Source organism: Wasmannia auropunctata, unplaced genomic scaffold, assembly GCF_000956235.1.
Source record: "Wasmannia auropunctata unplaced genomic scaffold, wasmannia.A_1.0 LD336022.1, whole genome shotgun sequence".
NCBI lineage: Eukaryota > Metazoa > Arthropoda > Insecta > Hymenoptera > Formicidae > Wasmannia > Wasmannia auropunctata.
The window spans coordinates 24,329-48,183 of NW_012026868.1; the positions used below are offsets into that span (position 1 = coordinate 24,329).

The 23,855-nt window shown below is 42.7% G+C and overlaps 2 protein-coding genes across 2 annotated transcripts in view; one reads left to right on the top strand and one right to left on the bottom strand.

Annotated features, from left to right (window-relative positions):
• Positions 1-23,855, top strand: part of LOC105453042 (protein Star) — a 47,784-nt gene that overhangs the window by 5,561 nt on the left and 18,368 nt on the right. The gene's annotated exons all lie outside the window — the stretch shown is intronic.
• LOC105453043 (serine/threonine-protein kinase 32B) lies at positions 225-23,701 on the bottom strand. The gene is made up of 10 exons (XM_011694701.1): positions 23,383-23,701; positions 15,993-16,560; positions 13,784-13,839; positions 12,500-12,665; positions 9,800-9,997; positions 3,592-3,681; positions 2,827-2,993; positions 1,885-2,165; positions 955-1,164; positions 225-650 (listed from the first exon to the last, which is right to left on the bottom strand). The coding sequence occupies exons 2-10, from the start codon at positions 16,039-16,041 to the stop codon at positions 479-481; spliced, it is 1,389 nt and encodes a 462-aa protein (XP_011693003.1). The 5' UTR covers positions 16,042-16,560; positions 23,383-23,701; the 3' UTR covers positions 225-478.

Genomic DNA, 23,855 nt, shown 5'->3' on the forward strand with positions numbered 1-23,855 from the left:
AATCTGTCGTGGCTAAACATACTTACTAAGCATACGTCGTAGCACCAGAAAGAATACGGAGGCCTTGGAAAGAATCGCGTTTCTCGATTCTTTTCGAAGCGTAATTGAAAGTAAACACTGCGGCCGCGAAGGAAGATTCAACGTAGGGGATGGGCATTAAAGATAAATCGCCCCACAAGCGATAGATAAAAAAATAAGAGCAAAGTGACGACATATATATATATATATATATATATGTCGTCATCTTTTCAAGAAGAGTATAAAAACTTCATCTACAATGGAATTCTTCCTCTTACTTAAATTCCTTTTCTTATCTTAAATTTTAACGTGGGAAATATAATTGAAAGGGACACTTCCTCTTACGATAAGTGCGATAGGATCCGTCGGGATTCGGTGCGCATTTGCGACTATAGGATTGAAGGTGGTCTACAGGTCGCAGATATAGGCTACGTCGAATATATCGCGCTCAAGGTGTTATCTAAGATGTGCTAGGCTCCGGACTCGCGTCGATGAAGTCGATGTCCGAGGACGTCGCGGCGCTCGCACGGCGACCTTGCCTCGGCGACGCGCTTATGCGCGCTTTGACGTTCGTCGTCGAGACGCTCAGTCGGTTTCCGGTTCGCTGGGCCGGCAGATGTTGCTGCTTTGTTCTGTAATCAAAGGGTTCCGACATACGGATATATCGCTACGTGCGAGCGCTGGGGGAGGGAAAGACGCGTGTAGCAACCGCTCGGGGTAGATTAACGTACACGGTGGCGCGGTCTCAACTCGGGATTCGTGATTACTCGCGGGAGTTGAGACCACTAAGATATATGCGACAAATAAAACGGAGGATTATTCGATTTACAGTATTAATCTTCAGCGATAAATACCGATGGACGGATCGCGATGAAGGGAAAGAAAAGACGGAGAAAAATATATATCGGTAATCCCGAGGAATTTTTTTTTTTATACTTGAGTCTTTCTTCGGCACCCTTCATGGCAGTGTTCAGTTCCTCCTCCCATTGTTTCTCTTTCTTCTCCCTCTCCTGTCTCTCGATCTCACGCTCGCGATTGTACACCCGGTATTCCGGGATGTAAGCTAATCTCCGCGTGTCTACGCTCGATCCAGCCCCCTCGACGAACCCACTGGCGTCCTCCGCCGAGTGTTCGACCCTGAGCGACCTGCAACGGGATGTCGAGATATTGCTTCGACAATTAGCATATTAATTACCTCGGTAATATGCAGGACCGCGGGCGAAATACGTGAATCTCAAGATGTTCGGGATCGTAACAGTCGCTAAGGACGGGATCACGTTGTACTGTACGTGATGCAATAATTTCGACGTAATTCTGTCACGATAGAAGGAAAAAAAAAGATATTAATGTAAAAGAAGAATTTTCTTTTTTAGGGGAAATGACAAGAGACATGTTACAACTGTCCGGAATTGTCAGAGTTGAATCTCTGCTAAAATATATTATTAAACACGAAAATTTAAGAGACAATATTTCTTCATCATTTCATACATTCATCAATTCATACGCATTTTGAGATTTAAGGGATGAAACAACCTTACAAAGCTAATAAATTGGTTTTCAGCAATTAAACGGTAAGATGTGTAAAAAAATATATAGACGTAACTTTTAGGAATTTTTTAAATACTCTATAATTATAGATATATGTTTAAATTTTTCAAAAATCTCTAATATTTTTAAAATATCCCCATTCCATTATCATTTTTATAAAATTAGGTACCGCAATCAAAAAGAGATAGTTGTGGGTGTAGCATTAAAAATAAATAAAATACCCATTTTCAATGATTGTGTGGAAACCCCCTATTACCGTTTCGATCCGCGAAATCTTCACTAAATCGATTTTAGGAGAACGATGTTCATGCGACCAACCTCTGTTTAGCCAGGCGTTTCTTCTTCTTGTGCAGGGGTTTCGTCTCGATTATCATTTCCTCGAGCTCGAAGGTGGGATCGCAATTCAGGTGATCCTTCGACGGGGTGAAGCTGGGCTTTATCTGCTTGTTCAGCACCTTGTCGAAGTCCAGAACCTTCATCGCGCTCGCCTGTTTCAGTTCTTTCAAGCACGACACTCGGGCGCTCGGCGCGAGAGTTAGCAGGCGGTCCAGGAGATCGCGTATCGACGGGCTCCAATGCGTGAATGTCGACCTTTCCTCCTGAAAAACGAGGTATTCGCGTCGTCCGGGTTCCTTCTCGTGGCAAAAATACGAATAATCGAGAAATTTATAATGAAAATTGGAGGCAGTAAGACTATAAATGTCTCAAAAAAACATATTTTCTAAAATAAAATTATTAAGAGAATTAGTTCGATAAGATTGATAATCCTGATTATATCGAAGTAAAGAACACCTGGATCCTCATGATCTCACGAATATAATTCCAAGATTTTGTATACCGAAATGCATAATGCTTCACGTCGCACATTCGCTGTACGTTTACTTTCGGAATCATTCCGAACTCGAGTGTCGCAAGACAGTTAAAATGCTCGTGTTTGCGCAAGCCAACAAACGTGCGGGGCAGAACCGGCGAACGCTATACGTGCAGTGGCACGTGTCGTGCCAACGGCGCGGCGCTCATGACAAGTCCTTAATTAACGTGACAGCCGGGACATGATGCAACCTTAATTAACAGAATAACGCGCACGTGTTACCCAAGAATGGGTACATACACGGTCCGGAAGAATTCGGTTGTACAGCGTAACTTCAGACAAAGGCTGGAGGCGGAGATGAAAAGTGTGCGACGCACTATTTTCCTCTCACGTGGGTGTTCATTGTTGGTTTTTTTTTCTTTTTTTTTTGTCACACTGTCATGCCTTACCTTCAAGATCCTCAGAGCCTCCCTGTTGGACGTTGTGGAGTGAAGTGGATACGGCCTCTCCATGGCTAGGGTCTCCCAGGCGAGGATTCCCAGGCTCCACCAGTCGACGGCGAATCCGTAGCCGGGGACACCGTATTCCTCGCACGAGCACATGTAAATCTCCGGGGCTGATCCGCGTTAAAAAGAAGAAATGCAAGAAAGCGTACCGGTCACGTTATTCGCGAGAGCGGCTTCGAGTTTAAAGCGGAACATAAAAGACGGATTTGAAATGATGTATATGGAAACGAAGAGAGGTCGTTCTTCTTTTTTGGAATGTGATCCTTTTTCTTTTGCCATGAGTCTCGCTCGATATCACGCGATATCTTATCGACAAGATATAGCTTTCACTTATAAAGATCGCGAATCTTCCCTTCGTAGAGCAAGAGCCCCGTACGAGGCGAATAAAAAGTTAACTTTACGAAAAGAAATTTATGAGGATAATAAAGTTGACCGCAATTATAAATTACGAAATCGGCGCGTGCGTTTGTATTAAATACAGCAAGAAATGTGCGCGCATAAATGAGTAAATAATTAAATATGAGATGGAAAAAGATATATTAAATATGTTTTGAAATTAATTAAATATATGTAAGTTTTTTAAAAATAAAGATTAGAGCATCGGAGTTAAATATCAAAGAAGTACGAGAATTCAAATAATTAAAAAATAATTATGCAGAAGAAGGTAAAAAGTCACGAATGTGTGACTATTTTTTAATTCACGCATACCTATGTACGGTTTCGTTCCAGACATCGAAGTCGCCAACTGCCCGTCTTCGAGTACGGTCGCGATGTTGAAGTCTGTCACATGGGCGTGGCCTAGACAAGCAAATTATCTTTTGTAGTCTGTTATCATTAAGTTAATGATTAAACAAATGAATTATTTAACCGCCTGGCAGCATCTCTCTCAAGCATCACGAGAGAGACAGCAATACACGTAACGACTGCCGATTAATATTAGAAGGTGACACCGTCAATCAAATCCGTAATACAAATTTAGAATATCTATTGTTACGTGAATGAATACAAATGTATAACAAGATCCGCGTGAGCGTGCTCGATAATATTAAATTCTTCTTTGCGTCACAACGTAATGCCGGCGTTCAACGTCGAGTATTGGCAAAATTTAACTGCCCGACCTTGCGACGCGTTTATTGGCGACTTAAGAGTTTACAGTTTACGGTTCTGAATTACAGAGGCGGTAAAGGTATAATATTTTTTCTAGGGTTCCCGCTCGGAATATTATAAAAAGATGCGCAGGTATAATTAACACGTGTGAATAATACACGTGTGCAGCGCTCGCGATCTTTAGATGTTTCTTGCGGGATGAACGTTTAACAAACCCTAACTACACCACCGCACAGCTGTATCTATGGGTCATCAGAGGACTATTAAGGGGTGGATACACACACGCAAGCAACACATATCCCACACACGCGCGCGCGATATTGGTTTTCCAACGCGGTATGGTTCGAGGCTCTCTCGCGTGTGCCACACGCTACTCCCGCAATATTTATCCGTTGCCATTTTCTAAACATCGCGTCGACCGCAATGTGGATCGAGCTACGAACTGAAGAAAGAGAGAGAGAAAGAGAGACAGAGAGAGAATAAACTCCGACGCCGCTGCACATTGCAATAACACACAATCCCTCCATTGTGGCCGGGTTCCGTGCTTTAGTGCTAGACACATAGTTTGCGTATACATCGGGAAGAATAGCTTCCCACCTTTGTACACAAAGGGTTATAAAAATTGACGACCTCCTTGCGGAAAGAATCTTTTCATCGAAGCGATCGTTTATCATTCATTTGCCCGCCGTTCAAGCAGAATAAATGGTCATGACGACATCAAAACGTCAAAATAGCTGCAAAATAATTATTAAAAATCATTTTCGATCAGTCACGATTTATTTTGTCAATGTTATTTGACGTTAGTTCGCGATCCGTTTTACTCGGGCGGTCGATAGAAATAAGAAACGCTGGGATTTGATTCTAGGTACATATTATGAAGTTGTTTCGGAATGGATTTCAATCGGAATTATTCAATTATTTCCTAGATTTCTATTGCGTTTTCTAGGGAAAACGAAATAATTCCGATCGGAAATTCTATTCCGCGAACAATTATATGTGCTCAAACTTTTTCTAAATCAATTTCTCAATCGATTTGTAAAAATTAACGTAAAAAATTAGCAATCCTTTTAAAGCGTATAACTGCGTTTTTTTTTAAGCGAGCGAAAGTTATATTAGCCATTTGATTTAACTAAAGCGTACATTCTAAAATTAAACGTTTATTTCAGAGCCACTTTTAAAAGCGCGGCTTTCGATAACAATTTCCGATGGAAATAATCGAGACCTATTACGTTCACCGCTCAGTTTTGGTATCGACAGCCGTCTATACGGAAATGAAAAACAGATGACATATTATTTAAACAACTTGTTCGTGAATAATGTAGGAGGTAACCCTTCGTCAGATCTCGCGCGAAACTCACCGACTCGTGCATATTCAAAATAGATTAGAGACCCCACCCTTAACTTCAGCCCGCTCACGAAATGTTTGACGGCTTCAATCTGCTAAATTGCCTCCCCCCTCCCTTACTGACGTCTCGCGATCTCGCGTGTGCGCGAAGTCGCGTCTAAGGTAAAATTAACGGGACAAATTGCGACGGCCGCGCATCGCGGATCCGCAAACGGAATGCGGACGGAAGCGAGAGAGAGGGAGGCGGAGTATCATACCCTCGCCAATTTTACGCTCGCCATTGTAGTCACGCTTAGGACTTTAATGAAAGTAGTTTCTACGCGGTTTTCCCTCCCCGGAAGAGGACGTCGAAGTTCCACGCGCAAGTCAGCTAGACCTGATCGGACTGCCGCTCGGCCCTCCGTGGTTCTTAACTGCGCCTCATTCCGCCGTATTATGCTAAATTACCTCGCTTCCTTAACTTCCTCAACTATGCAATTATTCCGGATTACAATGATTTTTAATGATATTACGACAATGGAATTACGAGCGAGCGAGCGAGCGAGCGACCTGACCTTTAAAGAGAGAGACTTAAAGAGAGACTCCGGAGGGACTGGCGCGGAGAGAAGAGATTTATATTCGTAATGGTTTTTCTTTCGGGCAATTATTTAACTTGCGCACAAGGGACTTTCAAGAACTCCCTTGCGAATTTCTAAGGAGACACTTTTCACTTTCGATCGAAATTAATTTTTCAATGTCGATCTTTCCTCCCACGTATTATAGATCGAATTGGATCGAATCGAGAGGACTGAGAGATCCGTTTCGCCGTTTGGTGTAACGTCCAGCCTGAATCCACACACGGAACCAGCTGTATTTTGCATTGCCCGGTGTCCCCCGGGCAATACTTTCTCTGGCTGAATGGGTCCTAGGCGGCACACTAGATGGGAGACGAAAGCCGGGTGATAAGAGCACCGGTGTGCGTAATTTTAAATAATGCAGAGGCAATCTCGGGATTCAAACAGCCGTCGGCCAGGTGCAGGAGGAAATTAAGACAACCCCCTTCCTCGCGACCTCCACCTGCATTCCCGTTCCCCTTCTTCTCGTGGATCGTGTATGTACATTCGCTCACAGAAAGGTTGCAACACTTTTTATTTTGATGGATTTTGGAATGCAGTTTTGCTTGTGGGCGATTGAACATAATTGGTTATATCCATTGGTAGGAACCAATCGCTCGGTGAATAGACTGTGTTCCGAAAACGATTAAAAAAAAAAGTGTTGCAACCTTTCTGTGAGCGAGTGTATACATACGTGCGCCTGCTTCTCGCGTTTCCGAGGCACTTCCCGACGAAACAAGTTTCCTCCCTCCCTTCTCCCATCGCATCCTCCCGTCGATCTTTCTATTAAAGCGGATCCGACCTTCAGCACGTGAGCACGCATAACCCTTTTCGTTTCGTCATCCCCGCATCCTCTCTCTCTCTCTCTCTCTCTCTCTCTCTCTCTCTCTCTCTCTCTCTATCTCGTAGTTTCCGCGACGTCGAAGGCGGTATATTGTATCCATGTATTGTTGTTCGCTGTCGTTACCGCCTCGAGCTTAATTTTCCCGTTTGGCGGAAAATCGATAAGGCAATCGCGCGGACGTAACCGAATATATCATTTCCTAACGTTTATGCTAACAGAATTTTCGCGGATGCTCAATAGTGAAGGCGAGCGCCTTCGATCGCGGCAATAGATTAGGATCCGCCATGCGGATCCTATATCTTCAAATCTTGATCCTGCTCTCGCTGTTGGTTTGTTTGCATTTATTCGTTTCGCCCGAACTAGCAAACGCGCGTAAATCCGAGGAGCCGAGAATCTCGAGAACACGAGGCGCCGTCTGCATTATTTAGCGTAGCTCTCGAGATTTGCTCGGCTTTTCCATCCCCGCGGTTGCAGCCCCTCTGGCGTAGTCTTTAATATTTTGACAATAAATCGATATCGCCGGGACAAGCAAGGCGGAAAAAGCGTCACCGATAATTTCGCGATCCTCGGCTCCTCGGAGAGGAGCGTCGTCGGAGCGAGGATGAGGGGCGACATTCTCCGCATTGATAAAGCGGAAAAGAAGACGCTACTTCGTCGCGCTTCGCCTGCCGTTCTCAAGAATCTCGAGAAACGAGAGCGAAGTACCGAAGATACGCGAGAGAGTATCAATACCCGGTAAAAAGTACATAATATAAGATCTTCCCCCGTTTATTTTATTACAAGATTCCACGAGAGCCGCATTGAGATCTTGAAGGATCCTCGAAATCTTTGTTCCCTCGAAGGGGGAAGGAGAGGGAGTAGTAGCTTCCTAACAAACGATATTATCGGAAATGAAACTTCCGTGCGCCGTCGAGGAGTTTTCGAAGTTCCAGTTTCGAGAGATAATACTTTAAGATTGTAATTTCACGAGACTCCGCATAATAGAAAATCCTTCATCGATGATGGAAGAGCGGCAACATATTAACTCATCTGCTTATACGAAGCGAATACCACGTCCGTTGCAATTAGCACACGACGTCGCAGCCGCGGCGTTTCTCGCATGCAGGCAATTTCCGCGCTTGCATGCGTACAGCCGCGGCATCTTGTATCGCCTGCACAATCTGCTAAATCCACACATTCAGGGATATATATTAATCTCACGGGATTCGGGGAACGGGAGCGGATGAATGGGCGCGCGAACGCAGCCGCCGATTAATCCCCGCGCTAAAGCCCGCCGATTGCCTCCTCGCAGCGATTCGCCCGCGTGAATTCGCGGGTAATCTCATTCGTCGCGCGAGATTCATCCGCTCGAATAATAATTTGGTCGGCGCTTCGGAGTAACCGAATCACGGGCGCGATTAGAAACGTTTGTCTGCGGCGACATCGAGACGGTGGCCTCGGGATCGGCGCTTGATATGCAAACGAGAGCACGTCGGTGTCGGGCGGAAGCTTAATGACAGCTATTTCGAGATTTGCGACGCATCGAACTCGCACACGACGAGGCTCCCACAATATAAATTAAACACGAATTGTCTCGGAGAAAATTACCGTGCGGTATTATTGCGGGGAAAATTATTGCACACATACACACACAACAAGAAGAGCGCTCCTGCAAACGTGCGCACGATTCCGACTAATTTCAACGATTTCGAAAATATAAAAACATACACGGAAAAAATTGCTATGGATGTTTGCATATTTAGTTATCCAAGTAATATATTTGTTCAAATTCCAAGTATCAAACTGACTAAACGATACTGATGGGGATAATAGTATTTTTGATCGGACGGTTGAGTTAAATACGATAAATTTTTATTGAAACAAAATAGTTTAGTAAAAAATAATATTTTGTTTATAATAGTAACAAGTTATTTTGTGTCATCGTGGTAATGTTTAGTTAAACGCATCGGACTAAATATTTTGGTAAGGTAAAACAAATTTCGCGTTTTTCAACAAATTTTTTTTCTCCGTGTAGTATTTTAATTCTTATAATCCTTTTTAATTGATGGGCGAAAATTATCACAATTATTATGTTGCGGCAACAGTAATTTTTTTTCCGTGTGGTAGATATATTGCGAACGACAAAATAAATTTATTCTTTAATTCTTTTTCAGAAATCTCTCTTTCTCTTTCGTGCGACATATATTTTGCCCCTTCGTCCGATTTGTATAAAGCGCGCATACGAGAACTACCGTGATCATATTCAAAGTTCAAAGTTTATTTACCGGTTCCACATCTACCGCAGACGCGGTTACTCGAATGTCTCATCCCGTGTTTACATCGAAGTACGACTTTCGCATTGTGTTAAATGAAACTCGGGATCAGGTGGCCATTGTTAAAGCCGTGGCTCGAAATCCGCCGGGGGCGGGGGATGCGTCGACCGCGATTTGTCCGCCGCGCAGAGATTACGTCGTGCTCTTAAACTCTTTCGCGCGACACACGATCCTTCCTCGTCGCTAAAATTCAACAATAAACCGTACAAGGCTTTATTTAATGGACATCGATTTTACGCGATATCATAATTAAATCGCAGTTTATTGATCTTAATAATTAATTTTAATAGTTAAAAGCACTCGTATGATAATGCCTCTGATGTGATAAATGCAAATGCACGGACACACACACACATGCGGAACTTTCGGAGAATAAAACAAACAATTTACGAGTTAATTCTCTAAATTACCTAAATCCATATAAAGTTGATAAGAGGCGTTTAGTGCATTGAGCTTCATTACTCATATGTAAAACGACGATGTAAAACGTCGCTGTTGGATTTTCGAGTGTTTTTCCTTTTTTCGAGATTCGTAGTGGGAAAAGGAGCTTCTTTTTAGGAGAGAAAATCCACTCGGATTAAGTTCTCTATAGACGAAATTAATTATCTTTATCCGTATATTACTCTCGCGCGAACACGATCGACTGCAGCTGGCGTGGTTGAAGGTAAGGGTTCGAGAGATCATTCGACGAACGGAGGAGAGATCATCGACTCACCCTCCTCGTCCAGCAGTATATTGTCCGGCTTGATATCCCGATGGATGATCCTGTGGGTCTGCAGATAATCGAGCGCCAACGCGATCTCGGCCACGAACAGCACGACGCTCTTCTCGCTGAACACAACGTCCTGCTGGATGTGGTATCTCAGATCGCCACCCAAAAGGAGATCCGACACCATGAAGAGGTCCTCCTCGTCTGCAACAGAACACCGGAACGACCGTAGCAGGCGATCCTCTCTTCCTACGTGTCTCCCTCCCCCTCTCCCAAGGTCGCTCTTTTTCATCACGTTTCACGCACATTCGCGAGATGAAAGCGACGCGTGTGGTTCGTCGAACGGTTGACCGATCAATATTGACCCAGTAGTACTAGTTGAGCCCTGAGTTCGGCAGACGCCGTTATTGTCCTGATATTTCACGTATACGAGCGGTAAAACCGATTCCGAACAATGCGCAATATGAGCGATATTCTTCGGTAAATATAGAGCCGCCGTGAAACCGCACGCGCGAGTTTTATGACGCATCTGTTAAAAACGTTTGAACGATGGAAATTACCGTATCCTACGGTAATTTCCCTGGTGCCCGTATAATGTCGTTAATCGGTGCAGCTGTCGAATAAATTCTCATCAAGTAATTTACATTTACGCGAAATCACCGCAACTTCGCTCACCAGCTACCTTTACCAGATTGTCATACACAATTTGCTGTTTCTTTATTTGATAGCGTTATATATTTATATAACAAGTACATTCTCGGCTTTGTCGACGTTCTTCCGTCGAGGTAAAGTTAAAAAACGCGAAAGAATTACATTGAGAGCGATTAAGAGATCAGAGAACACGAAGCTTCTGTTTAAAATGAAACGCTACGTTCAATTTCTGTCCACGTGCCTGTCAGGTTGTCTCATATAATCCATATTCTCATATATTGTTAAATGTGACGCAGAACGATATCTTTCGAATGAAACGAATGGAAATAGAAAGCTCAATGGTTCAATATGAGGAAACTTTTAACTGCATTATTCTATAGACACAAGCTGTTCGAACATGGAGACTGCAATCTGCTAATTGTCGCACCGTATTAAATGTCTATCTATATACAAGATATCTCTATATATAATACATATAATTTTATGCATACCAGATGTTCCAGAAATCTCTCAAAATTTATACCTTATTTATAAAATAAATCATTATTATCATTTATAATTGTATTATGTATCAAATTGCGAAACTGCGTAATTATATTTCAGCATTAAAATAAATAATTAATGTCCGGAAGGTAGCAAAGGTATCGAATGCAAGACATATTTTTTTCTCATTTTCGCGAGGTGCAGTTAGTTCTTCTACTTGCTTCTAATTGTTTAATGAACATCGGTTTTGCACGTGGAGAATCCTCCCATCGGTGATTCTTTTAGTAGCACTCATCCGTTATCTAAAAATTTAATCCGCGGCCGATCCATCAAAACCGCGACGGCAAAAAAGATTCAATAACGTAGTTTCGGTTTTGCACGCCACATACGCATCTCGTTCTAGAGTGTTTAATATTTGACCCACCTAGAGAGAGCTGATGGAGTGACGAACACTCTCATTAAAGTCTTCACGGCAACTGCGAACCACGAGCAATTGCTCGTTTTTGCATAAATATTTGCACCGTCCGTATACCCGACGTCGAGAGGACTCGACTTCTTTCAATAAAGTGCTGTGTGTTTTTACGAGATAAGCGTAATCCTTTAATGCGCGTTTGTCGACCGGATAAAAAAACCTGGAAAAGAGACGTCGTGCCCGTGGTTTCGCGTGATAACGTGAGTACCGTTTCGCACTTCTGTGATATCTGCTCTTTTTGCTTTAAATAAAATAAAAGGGTGAAATTCATTGAGACTGTAAAGTTTAACGTGCACATGTGGAAATATTATCTGTTCGATTTCAGCAAAAAAGAAAAAAATATCGTAGCAAAAAAATGAATATTGTAACATTAATAAAATAATTAGTAAATTAAAACTTAAAAGTGCAATTTCGAATAAATATTCGGAATTTAATTATAAAAATATTAAATCGAAAAGCATTGAGAGAAATGTTTAATAAAAATCGGTTTATAATGTTCAAAAAACTCTTCTGTCTCGTTTATAAATACCTAAATTTATTAACTCCGCAAACGCTTCTATTTCCACGATCATTTCTAGCAATTTTAAATTCGTCGGATAATTGTCTTCCGTGTTAATTATCGCGCCCTTTATTAATAATAATAAAAAAAAACCGATAGTTATACGTTTAATTCACAACGAAATATTATAATTCTAGCATTCATTAAAAAATTAAATAATTAAAATAATTATTAAATAATTATAAAAATGCAATATCTACGTATATTACACATCCGTTTTCTATAGCGTTTAGTTTTATCTACAAATTTTTCGAGTAATTTGGTGTTAATTTTTTATTTTAAAAAATTGATTCTTAATTTTTATGATTTTTCGGTCAGATTGAAGTTAATTCCTTTCTCAGCGAAAATATCAAATGATGGTATCAACGTTTCTCAAATCGTTAAGTGAAAAAGAGATGGAACGGTAGAGTTAATAGAGGATTCATGAAAAAGTTTTTTCCAAGTCCTCTGGAACACCTGTGTATATTTTATGCGATTCCCACGGGATCTAAAAAAATGACTCGGGTGCGATCGATTTCTCGAGAAAAGAAAAACGATTTACCTTGGAAGCTGAACCATAAATTCACCAAGCAAGGATGCTCCAACTTTGACAGGATCTCCACCTCCCTCGCCACGTTCTTCAGGGCGCCTCGTTCCGCGCATTCGTTTTTATGTACGTACTTCATGGCGTACATGTCCATACTGTCACGTTTTTGCACGATGCAGACCTGTCGGTGCAGAAATTGCATCGAAACTTAATTGCGCCCTGTACATTCGTGCCCTCCGCGCTAAAACGCGTTTGGTCTGGTAGTTGTCTGCAAGTTTTCTCGAGAGTTAGCAAATCCAATATTCGCGGAATACTTAATTCGCCTGCAGAATAATAACGAAGCAGGGACAGTAAAATGTCTTTGTTTACTTATCTCGATAATTTGCGGTAAAATGTAGCGTTGATGTTTACTCTACTCTGCTTTTATATCGCTTTGTATTATCTTAATTATCGCGTGTTATTCGAAGGAAATCGTCTCGGCAAAAAAGTTTGAAATAAACCGAAAACAATTTTAAGCCGCGAACGACAGTAGAACGGGATCGTTAATTATAAAGATTTAATTCTCTATTTTAATGATTATTTAAGAACGGGGGAAACGTCGCGTGTACTTAGTACCCCCATAAAAAGTGCAGTAGGAAACGAGTTTCGGAATTTTCGTAGTGACCTTACCGGATAGATATAAAAGCGGCGAGGAACGCACTCTTTTTACGATCGAGAGCGTAACGCATTTTACAGCGGCATAAATGCAATTCGCGCGCTCGCTACGTTCTAACATTACACCGGGGACCGAATGAACACGCGCCACTGTTGGTCCACGTGCCGTTCTTCAAATAATATATATTTGCGTTATAAACGCGCGTTCGGCGCGCAGCTAATGGACCGTGTACGATTCGCGCGATCGACTCGAAATTAAGCTGGTGGCGCGGATTGCGTTAATAATAAAAAGACAAAAGTCCCATTCTCATTCGCAAAACATCAACGGGCTTTCCGCGCGGGTGGCGAAGCGACGTGTAAATTACTTCGCGGCTCGATGTATATTAGCGAGAACCTGCAGCGGAGAACAGCGGCGCGACTGTTACCGCGTATACAAACGCGAAAGGGTACAACAACGACAGTGGCGATTCCTGCCGGGATAAACGGCACGGGGAAAACCGCAATCTCCGACCGCAATCTCCGACCGATTCTGAAAATCGTCGAACTCGCAGGCGGGAAGCCGCGGGAACGCTCGGCTCGCTTTGTAACGATACCCCGTGTAAATGCTCCGTTGCGATCCGGCTCGGAAATAACGCAACGACGTACCTTGCCGAAGCTGCCTTTCCCAATGGCGCGTAGGATTTGAAAATGATCGAAATTCACTGCAACAAACAGAAATGCGAGTCAATTGAGACGATGCGAAATGGCGAATTTAAAGGGCGAGCGGGTAGTGCATTGACCGACCCGCGCTATTGAATGCGCAATCGAGATGAATAATCGTAACGGTTCCCGCGACATGCAACGTATTTTTCCCGTTTCTGCAATACGTTGAACTCGACGCTAATCGGGATTGACTCTCCGTCAGCACTAGCAATTTTTGTCAATGAGGCAATTTTCAAATTGCCAGTGCTCGATCCCTTTTTATATATAAACATATATGTGCGAAACATAAAGGTATCTTGCCGTATCTTGCCAGATAGCAACTCGCGAATGTGTATAATGCGTTAATTAAACTATACCATGTAATGCGTTAATTAAACTACATACACACAATACCCCCTTCAGGGAAAGCGGAAACCTCGGTTTTAACAGGGGTGTATTTGAAATCTATCTATATCGCTTCCGCGAAAAAAATTTGAAACTGTTTGCAAACTGCAGCATCGAAGGCATGCATAAACTGCGAAATCCTGGCAGGGATCGATCTCAGTGAATACATAGACACACAGTTTATATTGCACGAACACGCAGTTCCGGTCTCCCCGAAATAGCCAAACCACATCACCGGAGAGAGGCACCTAGCAACTCGTGAATTTTGAGCTTGATCTTTCCCAGATTCAACTTGCGTGGAAGTCTCGCCACGATAAAGTTAATCAATTTTGAAGTAATAAGCAGAGCCGTGCAAAGGATCCCTGGGGGGTCCTGTTGCAAAGGTAAGAATGGGGTTCTTTGCCAGTTTATTATTAATTTAATATTAAGGAAGCTTTAAGGGGGCTAGAAAATGTAATAAAACGGTAGAGGGAAGTAAATTATATTTATGTAGTAAGTACATTTTTATATATAACAAGAAAGGTCGGATGCACAACAAAATTGTGTAAAATTTAAATAGAATTCCGTAATAAAATATAAATAAATTAAAAATAGAAGTGAGATTTCGCAAGTTATTATTTAAATAGTTATATACGGACCGGCTTGTCAGCTGCGAAAAGGTAAAATCTTTATTTTCTGCAGTATTCGTCACAGGAGTTAAAAGGAATCATGCGGAGGAAGAATCGGAGGGGACGGCACCTCTTTTTCCAGGAATTTAATTACAATGGGATTGAATATTGGATTTTTCCACAGGCGAAATTAAATGTCCGTGGGACCGTCGATACAACCGGCAGAAAAGATTTATTAATAGCCCCGGAGCAACAGCTCGATATTCTGTAATCGAGTCGTAGGCGAGCATTTCCACGCGACGTCGCGCCGTATCGCGTAATTTGCGAGATATCGCGAGAGGGCTTGTACGATCCCAGCGAGGTATAAACGTGACAGAATAAGGTGATCTCCCGTGAAACGATGCAAGTTGTCGATGCGTATCCGTTCGAGCAAGAATCCAAGTTATGCGAATTAGACGATACCAAGCGGAGCGTCATAACGTGGGATGGCATGTCCACTAATATCTACATATTTAATAATGTCGTGGTATAATAAATATAGTTCAAGGATGTAATTTTAATTCACGCTATAAAAAAGGTAATTTGCCTCAATCGGAGTCAAGGTCTGCGAAAGGTAATTTACGTTCAACGTGTCTTTTTTTTATCTTTGTTATGTAACTATTATAATCCATCAACTTCTAGTCAATTGCCCTCGTATCTCGATCAGCGGACTGCATGCTACCTCTAGCGTTAATATTAATTTTTCAGTCAGTTAAATTTAGGTAAATGCTCGTAAGAAGTTCAATTAAATTGCAATAAAAAAAAAAGAAAATAGCTCTACTGGTAGCCTTGAAAGCGACATGTTACTTTGTATACTGTCCTTCGTAGTGAATAGAAAAAAATAGGCGTTTCTCAAGTTACGAGACAACTGAGAGAGAATAGGGAGCTAAATCATCCCTTCTCGAAGTCGTGCTTGGAAGTCGGAAAAGCTACGCGCTCATTCTTTCCCGTTACTTCATAATATATCAGATTCGACCGCAATGTACGGGCGTATGAGTGTGCCTACGTATATGTAACCGAGAGAGCCAATCCTTAATAGCCGTTTCCGCGTAACGTGCCCGAGGCTCATAAAAGATTCGCGCGCTCTCCTCGTCGCGAGCGAGAGAGACGCGGGATATTACCTTCTTCTCCGGGGGTGGGCGCGCTCCGGGTCGATTGATTGGCACCCATTTTTCCTCAATGGACGTCGGACGTACGCGTCGGCGACCGTTGCAAGTCGCATCGGTGCGAGCGCACTGCCGACGAAGACGACGACGGTGAGATCCGGTCGGCGCGGAGAGTCTCATATTTCCGCATTGTCACGGCGCCGCGACGCCTCGTCGCGCGGTCCCACCTTCATCGGGCGACGCGCACCATCTTCGACGAGAAGAGAGGACGGACAGGGCGCAAGAAAGGGAAGGTGGCCGTCACCGATGCGCCAAATGGCCTCTCGTTAAATCCGCGTCGGTCGCTGATCGAGGTGATCCCCCACGATTGAGAAGGGGGGGAGGAGAAGCGGGGTAACAGGCGAGAGTGACGTCGGCGTTAATTAGCAGCGGCCCTCCGCTGCTGATTCGAGCGGCTTAATTAACGGGTCGCGCTAACGCGTGGGATAATTGCAGGCACCCGTCGGTGAATCCCTCCGACGACAATGCGGGACTTGCTCGTGGCGCATCGAGTCTTACTTGCGACGGCGACGACGACTGGTCCCTGTAACGGATGTATCCTCTCGTGATTACTTCTCGTCACTTTAATTGATTTCGGTTGAAGCTAACGGAGCACAGCAAGCGTCAGCAGTGTCGTAACGCGACGAACGATACAAGGTGCGTCGTCAAATTAGCGCGAGCTTACACCGGATTGATTGGAAAAGACCAGGCTTACCTAATCAAGCCCGACTGTAGTTTCCGCAAACACACATTTACGTGACCTTCAATATTAAATATACGGACGTGCAGCAGATTAAAATTCTATTAAATATACACATTGAAAAATATACATTTAACGCTTTACGCTCTTATGTCAAGTTGGCAAAGACATACCTACTGCGTTGCGGTAGCCCGTCGTATAATTTTTCAAGCATTCGAATTTGCATGCGATTAAATAATCTAACAAACTGTAGGTATTTTGGAGATTTCTATAAATTTTTCCAAGCAGTAAAAATTCTTTGATTCGTGTTGGGCCAGTCGATTTATGTAGGTAGAGTTGAGAATGAAATACTTGATTGTTTTGCTCATTCACGTGAAATGATTTGGAAAAGTTAAAATGTATAAGCAAAGAGTTCAATGTAATAATACAAGAAGAAGAATAATGATTTTGTCTATTCGCGTTTTTTCGAATATCGACGAGATGTTAAAAACTTTCCGCGCGCGTGGACGTCGAAAATAAATGGAGGTGAGCACGCGTATTTACATACGGACAAAGAAAAATGTGGGAGCGATAAAAAAAGGGATATACGGGTAACGGTGAGATGCAGCCTGGTTTTTAAAATGCTAAAACTATCCTCTCCCCCCCCTCGCCCCTCTATTGAATGACAATGGAGAGCTCTTTCGCATGAATGAGTTCTGGAGCATACTCGTGGGTAGTCTCGATCGGGCACGAACAATCGCTCGTTTCTACCCATCAACGAGACAACGGATTCTCCCGTTGTCGTCACATTGTATTAATCGGCGGATTTCTGTGCGCGCGATTCACTCGCGCATCACCGGCGAGCGGACGGGACGTGCGCGGCGCCAATTAACAACGTTGATTAGTTAGTGCGGGCACGGCACAAACACGTTGATGTACAGATGCCACCCGAAATTGCAGCTCGAATGGAGACCGGCCCTTTGCGTCAGACGTATATACGCGCACACATTGCACACGTATTACTCGATTACACGTGTCCGATTATGAATCTTCATCTTCGACCCAATTACATTCACGGTCGCGCCGAAACGCGTTTCATTACCTTTCGACATAGGCCCGCGATTGTTTTAACTGCCATACTGGGCAATACGTCGAGAGAGATAACGAGCAATCAACCGCGTGATCAACCGCGCATGCATCGTCGAATGAGCTTCTATTACAAAATCAGAATGCATCTGTAAAAGAATGGAGGATCTTTGAAAGAAGCGAAAAGAACGATACAGTTGATCGGAATGGCTGAAACAATTTACAGCGACAAGCAATTTTTAAATAACTAATAATTACATAATAACTGTAGTTATACATAATAATGATAAAACTATAGTTATATAATTTAATTACAAATAATTAATAATTTAATTATATATAATTAATTAATAATTTGTTAATTATAAATTTGTAATACAGTTTTATTATATAGCTATAATAGTAAGATTTTAAATAACTAGAATGTACTTGCGAAATTTGTAATAATTTGTAATAATTTATACGCGTTGTAATAATCAATGCGAATATAAAAAAAGTAAAAAAAAAGGCGGATTTTCCATTCATTCGAGTCCGGGTATGTGATTACCGCTATATACCGAAGAAATGTATTATTTTTCGAAGACGAAGGTTATTAGGTTGTATACGGAGAAAATATGCAAAGGTACTCGCGATCGAATTTAACGACGAGAGTGCGACGATATTAAATTTATATCGTCGGGGAGGCATGTCGGGGAACGTGATGCCGCCCCGCGTCATTGCACACGTGTCGTTCCTCGAGGTGTCATGTACGATGCTGAAGCTTCGGTGTCGACGCGTTTCACATTACTTGGCGCATGTAGGGCCACTCACATCATGCACTAGCTATGTCTTTGCGAAGTAACATCCTTACCGCAACCCGTCATTAGACGAACGAGCCGCGACGGAAGCGTAATAGCTTTACGAGATCATAGCGTCGCCATCCACTCTCGTTTAATTTTCCCTTTATCTGAGTCGCGACGATCCATGCGCCAGATAAACAAATCGCAATCCCGATATGATTGATCTCGATAACAATGCGGGCGTAACGAATCTAAATTGCTTCTTGGCCTCTCTCTTGGTTCCAAGATACGCGGCAACGCTAAAACGCGCCACGGGCGCAAATTTACGACGTCATTTGTATTAAATAGTAACGCCGCGATCCGTAATTGGTCTATAATTTCCTCTCGCGGGAGGATGAATCGGGGATTGTGAAAAATAAAGGTATAAAAATAAAGTCTGACGCGGATATCGGAAAATTATTATCGTTTAATGCCCGCAACACAGCAGGGCGGTTGCAGCTGGGGATAAGTTTCTATTTTTTTTCCCCCTCCTATTTCGAGGGAGCGAAACGCATTAACATTTAGAGCGCCCGTAAAAGGATCGTAAAAAAAGTTTTTCCGCAGCCTCCGAACAGAAAAAAAAATCGGCCGCGAAGAAAACTTTCCATTACAGATAGGCAAACTTCGCCCATGACGGAGTTCTCTTATCGTCGGCAACATCGAGGTTGTCGAATAAACGTTAGAGAGCGAATGAATCTTCCCCGTGTACATATCTCGACATTTTCGTTCGATCTCGACGCTCTCGCGATGTTAGTTCGGAATACACATTTGTCGAGGCATACATCACCTATTCATCCATCATGCTTGCTTTACCATCGCGTTTTATCAATAGAAGGAACGTGGTTGCGCGTGTTCCTAACAAAACATCGTGATGCTCGACATTACGTTAAATGCAGGGGGAGAAAAAAGGACTCTCTAAAAGGCGAACGCGGGGGGGAGAAGTAAAAAATAGCCGTATTAAGGAAAATTAATATCTCCCGGTGAAACATCGAAGAAATATGTTATACAGAAATGCAAGTAACATCAATTTCGAGAATATCACTAATTAATATATTGTTGTATACCGAGGTTCTTCGATAAATCATTAAATTGTTGTTAATTAAATGAATTTCGAAATGTCAAGGATTCACCCTGGATTCCTCTCTCGTCCCTTCGTTCAATTTACTTGATTTGCATACCAATCTGCAAGTAAGCTTTAGGCGCGGGCGAACGTTCTGCGCTATACTCCCGCGACCTTTTCACATCAATAACCGCGCAATATTGCTTGGAAAAACGAAATAAAGGTCGAATAACAGTTTCTGTGTTAAATGTCAAAAAACTATTTTCTTTTATTTCAAAGTGTACATTTCGAACAGAGTAGCGCACAGCTCTGCACGGCAGACTCTGTGCGGCGAATTTCGACTGCTTCCGTTAAAAATCCAATCGAAAAATCGGCTAAAGCAAAACGCACGCGGTCTTTGATCTCCACTCGAACGACTTTCGGCCCGTTCGCCCACGGCATCCCCGGAGGTGGGTTCCGAATTTGTCAAGTAAGCGCCGACAGGGCAGAGAGCGCGTGTCATTTACCACCGCGTAAAACCGAGCGGAGGGAAGATCCGCGGAAAATTTGCTTATTCGTGACGCCACTGGATCAAACGCGAGCGTCCTAATAAATTAGTTTCGTGAATTACTTTGCGTCACAACCGACGTCAAATCCGATTTACACGTACAAGTGGATTCGACAAACTTGTTCTCTGACGACGCAGCAGAGGCAGCCTCTGCCGAATTCAATTACACGGCGTACTGTGTAATACGCTAAACAGCGCATTTTTAAGCGGTACAAAAGTTCGTGCGGGGAAAAAAGTAGATGTGCTATTTTCCGAAGTTATGTACAGAAGAATTTCCCTGCATTGGAGAGCTCCGCCGTTTTAGGCAACTTCGCTAATTAGAACTGCAAATTTCTCTGCTGCAAAAAGAGATCCATAAGTGCATACCTGTGCATCGCATAAGTGACAGCGGATCTTCATTTCATATTCTGCCCGATCGGTTACATGTTTTACATGCTGCGCAGCATACTTATGAATTTTATATCCATATTATACATCAAAATACAAATAACATACATATTAAGTAATAACATATTTGCAAAACTTCACGCGATCTATGTAATTCGTGTCAGATTTGAGGAATTCTGTTTAGATTTGATATACCGTGAACTTTAATAAATATTTGATATATGTGCATATTTCTGATTTTTTAAATGTTTTTCACAGTTCACAACACACAGAATTATAAACAAAATTTCATCCTAAATTCCAGGAATTGTAAACAATCTACAGTGAACGTCAGAGAAAACATTATTTCAAACTTTAGATTAAAAAATGCTGATGTCTAAAATTCTATTTTAACGTCTAGAATGAAGACATTATTTTTTCCTGGAAGAATATTGTGAAGTAGAAAGTAAAACAGATCATTTGAAGTCTAAATTAAAGAGATAGCGGCGAAATTCTCTCGTTAGACTAAAATCGAGCGCGATTTTGATAAATATTCATAACAATTGAATCTACAAGAACACTGAGAGAGAGAGAAAGAGAGAGAGAGAGAGAGAGAGAGAGAGAGAGAGAGAGAGAGAGAGAGAGAGCTCAAAGATATAATGCATAAATTACACATTACATACAGAAAATTAATACGCCGCACGTGTCGTACTAGCTGACTTTTTCAGATGTTCTATATAATGCGCGTTGTCGCTATTCGTTCCGCAAGCAAAAGAAAAGCTTTCTTTGATGCTCCCTACAATCAGATATTGAAAACGTCTAAAGGCTGTCCTAATTTTCTGGGTATCGTTTCTACGCTTCCAGGCACCTATTGAGGCTGCTCGTGCTATCGGAAGCGATATTTGCGAACGCGGCGGCGCAGACGACGAGGGACAGGGGGAGGGGGAGGGGAAATACGCTCTTTCGTCCTTTATGCAACTTACGCGACCGTAAACATCGAAATCTGCGAGACCGGGAAGTTAGGAAGGAGCGTTTATAACTTGCAAACAAGAGCGCGCACTCCCACATCGAAGTGGCTTCCCTCAATTACAATGCGCCTCCGAGGCGGAGCCGAGTCACAGAGTTGTAGCCGCGTTGCGAACAGGCGTTTTGAAGTCCGCTTCGTCAGATGAGATCTCTCTCAAAGCGTCCCGTTACGCGTTCCCTTTTTTTTTCATTGTTGTTGTTATTTCGACCATTTCCGAATGGATAAAATTCCTTCGACAAAGTCGAAGTATCGCAATAGTTTACCACTCCGTCCAACTTCCGAGAGATTGCGAACGAAACGCGCGTTTCATAAATTCCACTTTTCGTATATAATCAATATATCAATAAGTAAGAAAAATATTTCGTCAATGAGAAAGATAAATTACAAGAGCCGCGAATTAACTTTGTAAAATACGCACGTGGTTGCCTCTGGGCTTCTCGTAATTAATTTTTGTAATTAATTGCAATACCATTTGCCCGGAAAATCCACTACTTCGGAGGGATTAAGTTTTCGCATTGTGCGACTTAATCTTCCGGTCGGACTGCGAATAAATCTTGATGATATAAATCTAGTACGGCAAACGGACCCGGCGAGGTTTATAACGTAATAGCGATTTCATTTCTTGATAGCGTATGCCTATCTGCATTTCGATGTTAAAGCGCAACGTCGCAAAAGCAAATATACGGGACAAATATACATTGAGTTGTATACCGGTTCTATTTGTGCCACTATATATACTGACAGCCTTTGTACAAATATAACGATAACGATTTCTTCGTTCAACCTCGCAGTTGACTCTTCCGCCGCGGCGGCTATAGAGCTTTAATTACGAGGCAGTCTAAGATTATGAGATTTTAAGTTTCTAAGACTCGAAGCCTCCGAGTCGGGGACGTTACTGCTGAACTTGGCTCGGAAAAAACTCTATAGGTACAAATGTAAAAGTATTAGTTGTAAAAAATTAAGAGAGATATAGCAGATAGATGTAACATAGGGTACAGAAGGGGTAATTTGAATAGTGGGATAATTTGGATAGTAGTAAGCATTTGCAAGAATTTCAGAAAAATAAGAGATTTTATGATACATTCTATTATTATATCAGACATTGATATAATGAAATGATATAATGATATAACTTAAAATTTTTTATTTTTCTGAAATTCTTGCAAATGCTTACTACTATCCAAATTATCCCTGCACTATTCAAATTACCTCGCTGTACCCTATATTAAATTCCTATACTAAATTTTCTAACACACAACCCTCGATCCGCAATTTATTGATGAGCCAGTAATTAACAGAGAAATTTATATCGATAATGTCCTGGTTACATTATCAATAAACATCTCGCCGTAATATGTAACACCGACAGCGCCTCTAAATGAAACAGTAATCAAACTATTGGACATCCCACTAACGTAACACGTGCAACGAAGTCGCGAGTGATTTCCTAAATACATTAGTGCCGTTTGGTGCAACAACCATGCAACTCGCGTAATTAAAATCTATATACAGTGTGAAACTATACATGGAAACTCTCTCTCGTTTCGATTATTTCGACAGAGCAATAATATGTACGCTGGGCAAACTTTACTGATGATATTTGCAAAGTAATCCAAAAAGCAATTTCAAAGCGGTGACAATGCGAGAACTGAAAAATAATAATGCCTTGATGATAAACTGAAGGCGACAGCGTCAGGAACAGAAATGACAATCGATACATCAAGCAGTTTTCGCGCTCCGGCGAAAACGTCTAAGAGACAATCAACATTCTCAGACAGAATACCAATATGTCTTCTCCAGCATCGAGCGGACTTTCAGCCTCGGCCGCGCGCGTGTCGACACGATTACAACACCAAAAACATTTCCCGCGTGTCGGGGGTGTCGACCAAGTTCTGCGTGTCGCGTGATCGTTTCAGGCCGCACGAGAGGCTGCACCTGCTGCAGGGCACACTCGGGGCACCACCGAGGGGAGCGAAAAACTCTCGATGTCCGCACGTCCCGCCGCGCGGAGGCTGCACCGCGCGCGTTTCTGCGAAGCGTTTCGCCGGAGAAGCGTGTGGAGAGGATCCCGGGACGTGGCGCGTTCGCGGTCGCGGTCGGCGCACGAGTGTCGAGCCTCGGACGACGAGCGTTCCTCCACAGCCGGCGGTTGCACGACGGTGCTAGGAACGCGCAACGGCCGCCCCGCGGTCGGCCGCGCGTCTGCGCCCGAGCGGATCCGCCGCGATACCGCGTGCCATGTGCACGAGGACCGGG

Bases quoted from the DNA above. Each gene is read 5' to 3' on its own strand.
- LOC105453043 (XM_011694701.1), bottom strand. From the start codon at position 16,041: ATGGGTGCCAATCAATCGACCCGGAGCGCGCCCACCCCCGGAGAAGAA. The intron at 12,666-13,783 runs GTACGTCGTTGC...CTGCACCGACAG, and splicing joins GGAAAGGCAGCTTCGGCAAG to GTCTGCATCGTGCAAAAACG. The intron at 2,994-3,591 runs GTATGCGTGAAT...AACGCGGATCAG, and splicing joins TGGAACGAAACCGTACATAG to CCCCGGAGATTTACATGTGC.